The sequence below is a fragment of the Pseudonaja textilis genome, chromosome 2 (genome assembly GCF_049901715.1).
Source record: "Pseudonaja textilis isolate UNSWEBS1 chromosome 2, rPseTex1.2, whole genome shotgun sequence".
Classification (NCBI taxonomy): Eukaryota; Metazoa; Chordata; class Lepidosauria; order Squamata; family Elapidae; genus Pseudonaja; species Pseudonaja textilis.
In genome coordinates this window covers 3,114,678-3,123,653 of record NC_141991.1, presented here as the reverse complement: position 1 = coordinate 3,123,653, position 8,976 = coordinate 3,114,678, and the positions used below count along the sequence as shown (strand labels likewise).

Here is an 8,976-nt window from a genome sequence, read left to right as displayed (position 1 = left end):
GATCACATTTTGTGACCTTCTGACAAGCAAAGTCAATGGGGAAGTCAGATTCACTTAACAACCACATAACTAATGTAACAATTGCAGTGATGTACCTAACAAATGTGGCAAGTGTCGTAGAATTGGGGCAAGCCTCACTTATCAAATTTCTCAGTAACATAAATTCTGGGCTCAATTATGGTTGAAAGCTGTGGACCACCTGTAGTTCTTGGTTAAGGAATGGAATTTGGATCAGAACTTCCATCGCTAAGTGATGTGGTCATAAAGTGTGACATCGAATAAGCCACCACCAATGTTGGTCAGGTGTCAGTACTTTACCTGCTTACATTAATATAAAATAAAAACAAGAGGAAACACCAGAGAGGAATTGAAGACAGTCCAGGGTTTATAAGAGTAATAATATTATTATACATCACTTATATGTACACTGAAAGCTTATGCACCGGAGACAAATTCCCTGTGTGTCCAATCACACTTGGCCAATAAAGAATTCCATTCCATTCCAAGTACAGTAGCAATAGTTAACAATATACTTGCAGTAGAAATAGTATAATATAGCATAAATGGACAATTGAATATAACGGTGATGGTGAACCTATGTTCTGCGTGCCGAAAGTAGCACGCAGAGCCATGTCTCCAGCTCTTGCCTGTTGCTCTTCCTGGTTCCAGTGCATGCGCGGGGGAAAGTAGAACCTTAGCTTCCCAGTGTGTGCATGTGCACCTCCCAGCTTGTCTTCATGTGCGTGGGAGCGGGGGAAACCAGAAGCTGGTTTTCACGCCTGCATGCGCATTATAAACTGGAAGACCAGATGGCCGGGGCAGATGCACACCCCAGGAAACTAACCTTCCGATTTCCACCGCTCTTGCAGGCGTGAATCAGGGAGCTGCTTTTTGGGGTATCCATCGTGCATGTTTCAGCATTCAGTGGCGAGAAGGTTAGCCACCACTGGTATTAGTAATAATATTAGTAATAATATATTAAAAAGGACATTGTATAGTATCAATATACTAAATATCTAGTATAAGGGATCATAGGAAGAACTTAAACGTGGCTTCTCTCCTGTGTGGATCATTTTATGAGAATTGCTACAACCAAAGTTCTTTCCCCTTTGTGATTCCTTTGATGTCTTACAGGAGAGTCATAATAACAGAAGGTCTTTCCACACACCATGCATTGATATGGCTTCTCCTCTGTATGGATAGTTTTACAGTGAATCAGAGCATTTTTCCTAATAAAGCTTTTTCTGCACTCCATGCATTAATATAGCTTCTCTCGTGTGGATCTTCTTGTGGGAGTTATGACTATTGCTGCAAGTAAAGGTCTTTCCACACTCAATGCATTGATATGGTCTTTCTTCTTTGTGAATCCTTTGATGGAGTATAAGAGAACGATTATAACCGAAGGTCTTTCCGCACTCCAAACAATGATATGGATTCTCTTTTCTGTGGATCATCTTATGGCCATTAAGATGACTGGTACAAGTAAAGGTCTTTCCGCACTCCATGCATTTATAAGGTCTTTCTCCTTTGTGATTCCTTTGATGAATTATAAGCGATGTAGAGTAACAGAAGGTCTTTCCACACTCCATGCATTGATACGGTTTCTCTCCTGTGTGGATCCTATTATGAGAGGCAAGATCACTACTCTTCCTAAAATGCTTTCCACACTCCATGCATTGATATGGTTTCTCCCCTGTGTGGATCCTTTTATGGATGGTAAGAACAGAATTCAATCTAAAGCCCTTTCCACATTCCACACATTTATATGGCTTCTCTCCTGTGTGGATCGTCTTGTGGGAATTAAGAGTACTCCTACCAGTAAAGGTGGTTCCACACTCCATGCATTTATAAAGTTGTTCTCCTTTGTGATTCATTTCATGAGTTTTAAGAGAATGATTATTACAGAAGATCTTTCCACACTCCCCACATCTATAAGGTGTTTCTCCTGTGAGATTCCTTTGATGTCTTATGAGAGTGTAATGATAACAGAAAGTCTTTCCACACTCCATGCATTGATAAGGCTTCTCCCCTGTGTGGATCCTCTTGTGGGAATTAAGATTACTCCTACCAGTAAAGGTCTTTCCACACTCCATGCATTTATAACGTTGTTCTCCTTTGTGATTAATTTCATGAATTCTAAGAGAGTGATTGTTACAGAAGATCTTTCCACACTCCCCACATTTATAAGGCTTTTCTCCTTTGAGGTTCCTTTGATGTCTTATAAGAGAGTAATTATAACAGAAGGTCTTTCCACACTCCCTGCAGGTATATGGTTTCTCTTCTGATTGTTTTTTTTTATGGGAAATGAGATGATCAGATTTATTAAAGCTCTTTCCAGACTCCATGCATTGATATGGTCTTTCTCCCGTATCAATGTTTGTATGGTTAGAAAGCCAAATGACCAGAGGAATGTCTTTTTTAATTCCACTTTGTGATTGCTTTGTTTCATTACTCTTTGGTTGCAACTGATCTGCAAAGTTCGTTCTTCCCTCTTTCGGATGGATTGTTTGGTATTCCTGCTTGCTATTCTTATCCTCTTGCCCATTAAAGCCTTGAAAAAGAAAAATGAAAACTGTAGCAAGAACAGGAAAACAATCAAACCCTTTCTTCTGAAATTTCACCAACGAATCAATATATTTTGTTGGCAAAGATGCCAAACTAAGATTTTAGCAAAGACCCATTTCCAAGTGTATCTCCACTGATCCTCATATAAACAGGACTGGATCATATCACAATGAATCTAAGACTCAACCCAGATCTAATCCTTGAGTTGGGACAGTTCCATGGTGCCATTAGAATAGTCCCATTCCTGAACGCGATTGGACATTGTGTCATACTGGGACAACAACATACCTACCAGCTCCTGCACTTCATTGGAAGTCTCATCTCTACTTCTCTGCAGAACAGAATCTTTTAAACCCAAGTGGAATACCTGGATGGCAGTAGCTCCCCAACCTCAATTAGGCTCATGACAGACTTGGTATACAAGTGGGCACATCTCGGAGAAGGAATGGGAACATCCCACTAAGGACCCATCCAGTCTCAGTTATATCAACTCAGGCCCATGGGGAGCCAGTGACCAGATTCAGGAGTGAATATCGAACCCTGGAAGGCAGAACTTCCAGGCTCAAGAGTGGACACACCACCCCTACCTGTAGTCTGTCCCTCAGATCCCTCACTAATACCATCTATGACCTGGAAATGAATATTTTGTATTTTATGAGAAGACAGCATTTAGAAAAAAAAACCATTTCCTTTGTGTAAAAAGGAAGGCAATGCAGTTTTCCAATGTTTCTTTCAATAAATTTTCTTGTTCCATAAGTTCAGTCTGGTGAAATAGTTAAGGCACCAGGTTCGAAACTAGATCAGTGAGTACTAGTTCAGCTTTAGGGATGAATGTTCGCTGGGTGACTTTGGCCTAGTCTCTCTGAGCTCAACCCATGTCACAGGATTGCTGTTGTAGGGAAAAAAGCAGGAAGAAGGAATATTGGGTATGTCTGCTTATTTAGATATAAATAAATGTTTTTAACAGAAACAATATCTAAGCCCCCCACCCCATGATTTTCTATATTTCTGAGCAATATAGAATTCTTACCCAAAGAAGATAGATTCCTGGAATTCTCCAACATGACTTCTCTGTGGAGCGCTTTTTGGTCAGCATCCAGCTGTGACCACTCCTCCTTGGAGAAATACACACCCACATCCTCAAAAGACACAACACCCTGAACAAGGAAACATGTTTGCCTTTTAATAGATAACCCAAAGTATAATTTGAGTTTTCTTTCACCAATTCAAAGAGAGAGATCCAGTGAACAAAATGGACATCTTCTGCACAACTCAGAATGAAGTCTTTGTTTTGGCTGGCGGGACAAGTGAATTACATTTGATTAAGTTACAAATAATTAGAAAGCCAAACTGATAGTTAGGTCTTAACTCTACTAGTTATCAGTGGCTCCAATCTTCCTAGGGTGGGCAATGTGAAATACTGCCCAAACCCACCTGTCATTTTTGCCTACTTTACTTTTACTTTTGCTTACTTTATCCACTGAGGGACCAACTCCACATCTTCATAAAGGTGTTAGAAGAACTTTAATAGTATATGTCTATGGAGATTCTCAATCACTAGGTTACGGTTGTTCCAAATATGTTTTTGAAAAAGCAAAAAACTATTTTTTTAATGGTATATAAGAAGAACCCTGGGAGACAGAAGGAAGAGCCCCAATGCTGACAACAATCTGGTCAATGAAGTCTGAAGGCGAAATAGGAGTGGTGGAGAAAGTGTCTCACAAAGGATCCCCTTCAGAAGGGAGAGATAGGCTAGGCTGCATATCAGTTTTGAATGACTGGATGTCAGATTCACAGTGCTTAGAAACAGCAATTTGTTACAATAAACTCTAGAACAAAATGAAATCCATCCAAGATACATGGACCTTTTCTGATCTTTCTCCCCCTTACCTGAAGTAGTGGTTCAGCCAATCCTTCAGCCCCACTAAAAGGAGGAAGTGCCTCTAAAATTTCCAAGGACAGCTTTCTACTCTCTGTAAGGATAAAATGGGGGAAGCAGATTTGTTATAAAGAGATTCCAATCAAGAGGAGCAAAAGAATCAGCTAAATGTTGAAATCTCACATCACAGCACAGTCTCCCCTTTTGACCTGGGGAAGATAGGACAGCCATTATTGTGACAAGTGAAATGGAAGAGAAGGAAGAAAAGATCCTATAACAGTGTAATTGATCTGGGCAAGAATTTTCTAATTTTTGCTGTAGAATTTTCCCCAAAACACACCTTTTGGAAAGTGGGACTCAACTGAGATGGAGGTAGGGTTTTCCCCTGCACCCAAAGAAGAGCGACGACCAAGACCTCGAGCTACTATCAGATCCAGAAAAGAAAGAAAAGAAATTGTAGAAAGAAGCAACCTTAAAGATAAAGGATAGACCGGATTGGCTAGTTTTCATCAATTTAAATTGTTTTAAAATATTGGATTATACTTTTGTTGTCACTTTGATTTGAGGGACTTTGAAAAATTATTTAAAAAATACTTTTGGAGATATTTTACTCGCACCAAAAATGGAGAAAAAGAGTGAGAGCAGGGAAGACACTATACTGGCCGGGAAAGACACTATAGAGCTGAAAAAAGTGAAAGAACAAGTGAAAGTTGTTTTGACTGGGATAGAGAAGCTGGAATACACTAAAAAACACCTGCAAATTGATTTTACTTGGTGTCTGGAAACAGACTGTGAAAACATTCAACTTTAAAATCTTTTGAGGATTACAAATATGCTGGACAGTGTGAGAGTGTGAAACAGTTTGGATTTCTTTTGAAACTAAGAGGAAGTTGCTAATGGACTATTTAATTTTGTGATTTTGTGAACTGCTCTAATATTGGCTTTTTTGGTGTGACGGATAATTGGGACATTGGGATCTTGAAGATTACTGAGTAATACTTTAATTCACTAAAATAAGGAAAAATGTTACAACAGGAAGAATAAGTGTATTACTAAAAGAAATATTATTGAAGTGATGACAAGGAATGATAGGGAGATAAAGGAATTGATACATGATATAGTTGTGAGATCAGAAAACCATGAGCAAATGATACTGAATAATGAACAAGAAATCCAGGAAATAGAGGAGAAAATAGAAAGAACAGAGGAAAGGACAGGGGAGGAAAAGAGACAAATGATACAAAAAGATAAAAAGGAAACGATATTAAAAGTTTATGAAATAGAAAAGGCAAATTACACTTTAAGAGATCAAAATGTAAAAGAGGATACACAGAAAGACATTTCTGAAGTGACGAAAGAACCATTGAAGGGTGTATTGAAGCCTCAACAGAGTGAAGGAGCTGTAGAGATAGATGAAATACTTAGACAAACGTGAACAATGTAAGAAAATACAAGATCCCAAGGGAGGAGCATGGGAAATGTGCCAAGAAGTCAAGAGTTGAAATATGAAAATGTACAAGAGATGAGGAATAGATATAGAATGTGTCCTAATACAGGAGTTGTTTTTATTAAGAATTAATATAGGGGTGGAAACTAGAAATGGGAAAAATATTACTATGTATATTATTACATAACATTACATCACTATTAAGTAAAGATTAGAAGTTGAAAAACAACCTGTGTTTTATTAATGGTTAGATAATAGAAGCAAAAGTTAGAAACTAAAAGAGAATGAAAATGTATTAGTATGGAGAAGCAAATATTACTATCAATATGTGAATACAATTACAGTTATGAATTACTGTCATTATTATTAATACTTTTTAAAAGGTACTGAATCAACACACTGTAGATATAGAGGTTTTATGTAATTTTAAGAAAAACATTATAAATAAAAGAGTAATAGCAATAATAAAAAAGAAATCTCACATCACACATAAAGAGCTTTTCCTACCTGGTGTGGTGTCGTAACTTTGATCTTTGTGTAAAGTCCCCCTGAACAGAAGCTCTTGAGAAGATCTGAGTGAATCTTTCCACCCCTTGGGATATTCAGTCAAAGTTTTCAAGGATTTCTGGACATGATGTGGTACAAGAAACAAAGGAAGAGCAGAGAAATAGATATCAATTATTATACTGCACTTTCAAACTTGCAGACCCCACTGTCATTGCTAAAACTCAAAACAGAATGGAAAAATTGCCTCAAAGTAACATCCTCTGGAAGAAAAATGAAACAACTGTCCATAGGAATTAATAATCCCACAAAGCTCTACCAAAAAGGGATTGACAAATTCAGAGAGATTCTCCTTAGAGTTGAAATGATTACATTCTCACACCTGCATCTTTTCAGACTCCTGGGTCAGGAGGAAGCCTTCAGCCAGGGCCACCGCCTGGGAACTGGTCTCCGCTCCACACTCCCGCACCCATTTCTCCATCTCTGGGGGAAGGACAGCAAGGAACTGCTCCAGGAGCACCAAATCCAGCATCTGAGCCTTCGTGTGTCTTTCTGGCTGCAGCCACTGACGACAAAGTTGGTGAAGCTGATTGCAAACATCTCGGGGACCCCTCCCCTCCTGGAATTGCACTTTTCTGAAGTGACAGCATTGAACCTCTGAACTGTTGGCTTCCTCTTCTTGGCTCCTCTGCCCATAATTTGCCTCATTTTCACCACAGCTCCAAGGTTGAGTAGCTGCAGGGCCTTTTCCAACTCCTGCATCTGCTGGGAGTTGTCCCTCCATTGATTTTCTGGTCTCTAATCCAGCTCCAAAACAGACTTGATGAATTTCCAAAGGTTTTATTAATCACAGGAAGTCTAGCCAAATCTCCTAGGGTCATTGAGCTCTCTTCCCACACAAGATATTTGGACTTCAGAGGAACCAGGAAAAATTTCCAACTTACATATCTGAAATGGAAAACATAGCATGTTCAATATGGTGACAAATCTGAATACTGAGCAACCTCTTCCTCCTCCAAAACAAAGAAAGAAATCTAGCAATATTTCTAAGGAAGGGGTATCTTATTAGGAAGACTGACTACTGCATTAAATTCAGGATCGCCCTTCTAGATAAGCTTCGAACAAGGACTGAAAATATTGGATAAATACATTTAAGAAAGTTTTGGACTTCTAGTGTCTGATTATTTACTCGAATAATTTTGCTTCTCTCAGCCTAGGAAAGAGGAGGGGAGGGAATCCCCTTCTGAAAACGGGGCCACGAAATATGCAGGGAGCTGTCAAGGAGTCAAGGCTGCTTTGAAAGTAGAAATCTCTGCTTTCCAAAGCTCCCCCCCACCCCACCCCGCAAGGTTTCTCCCGATGAAATGGAGGGTAAACGCATCCCTCGTCTCTCGTCATTCCCCACCAACCCCCACTCCCAAGAAGCAGCGCGATGGGCCGGAGCTTGGCATCCTCCCCTGCCTGGCCCGTGCATGCACAGGGGCGGCAGGGGAACATGGACCACGGGATCTCCCTTTCCCATAACTCCGAACCATGCTCGCCTGCAATAGCAACGTCTGGATCTCCATCCGTGTAAGATTTCCCTGCAAACTCTTGGGACTTCTGGAGAAAACTCAGCCCGAGGCTCACAGCGAAGGGGACTCGGTAGAAAAGCCAGACGCGATCCCAGTCTTTTCTGGAAAAAAGGAGGAAAAAAAGAAGGGCACGGAGAACACTTGGGACAGGGAAAGAACAAGGCGCATGCTCAGTTTTCTTCGAAAGGGGGAGAGGGAGGGGGAGCTGCCCAGCTTTTCCAACGGCTTCCGAGGGAGCCCCCTGGAGGATCCTGCGAGCGATGCCAGAGGACACGGAGGGCGGACATCATATTCCATGCGGGACTCGGATGATGGGCATTGGAGTAGAAGGAAAGTGTCCTTCTAACATTGCCTGGCTAGAAAGGCCGTGCCGTCTCCAGCAGGCGGCAGTTTCGAGATTTTCCTCTTTTCAATGCCTGAGAATCGTATGTGGTCTTCCGAACATCGAGGAAATCTCTTGTGGAGACTCAAAAGCCGCTTTCCTCGAGAGCAGCTTCTCTGCTGAAGCGTCTGTAGGAGGCCTCAAAAGCGAGCAACAATCCTGTCAGAAAAGCCTCCCTCATAGACCTTTTAGAAATTTTGCCTCAAAACAAGGTGTCATGATGGAGAAATTGTGAATGTAACATTGAAATCCTAGGTGTGACTGGAGAAAAGGTGGAATTACAAAACTAGGAAAGACAAATATTGAAAAGTAAATATAAGGCTCAAATACCTTGAGGCAAAAAAAAGACAAAAATAGTTTTATTTTAACTATCCAGTCAGGAATACACTGCAGAAATATGAGTAGGAACCTTAAGATCTTTGGAGTAAAAAGAAGGTGCATTTTTTCTAGCCAAAAGAAATGAATACTTCACTAGTTTTAAGAGATGAGTCTGGATTTGGAGGTGACAGTGCAAGAACAATAAAAAGATTTATCTACATTAATGAAATAAAGAAATGGGGAAATAGAGTTAAGAAGCAATTTTAAAAAAATGGAATTAACATCTCTGTCTTGCCAAAAGTCTGTT

General features: G+C 40.2%; 1 protein-coding gene across 4 annotated transcripts in view; it reads right to left on the bottom strand.

Moving 5' to 3' along the window:
- Positions 1-367: 367 nt before the first annotated feature.
- The window catches only part of LOC113451647 (uncharacterized), a 211,170-nt gene continuing 202,561 nt past the window's right edge, over positions 368-8,976 (bottom strand). For 2 of the 4 annotated variants that reach the window (XM_087927996.1, XM_087927993.1), the window contains exons 2-6: positions 6,778-7,343; positions 6,399-6,516; positions 4,456-4,538; positions 3,596-3,722; positions 368-2,551 (exon numbers count right to left, since the gene is read on the bottom strand). In XM_087927996.1, the coding sequence (XP_087784122.1) occupies positions 1,230-2,551; positions 3,596-3,722; positions 4,456-4,538; positions 6,399-6,516; positions 6,778-7,179 (2,052 nt within the window). In that variant the 5' untranslated portion in view covers positions 7,180-7,343 and the 3' untranslated portion in view covers positions 368-1,229. Of the gene's footprint in view, positions 2,552-3,595; positions 3,723-4,455; positions 4,539-6,398; positions 6,517-6,777; positions 7,344-7,936; positions 8,146-8,976 lie in introns of those variants that run through there. The other 2 variants (XM_087927995.1, XM_087927997.1) reach the window with 2 other exon arrangements.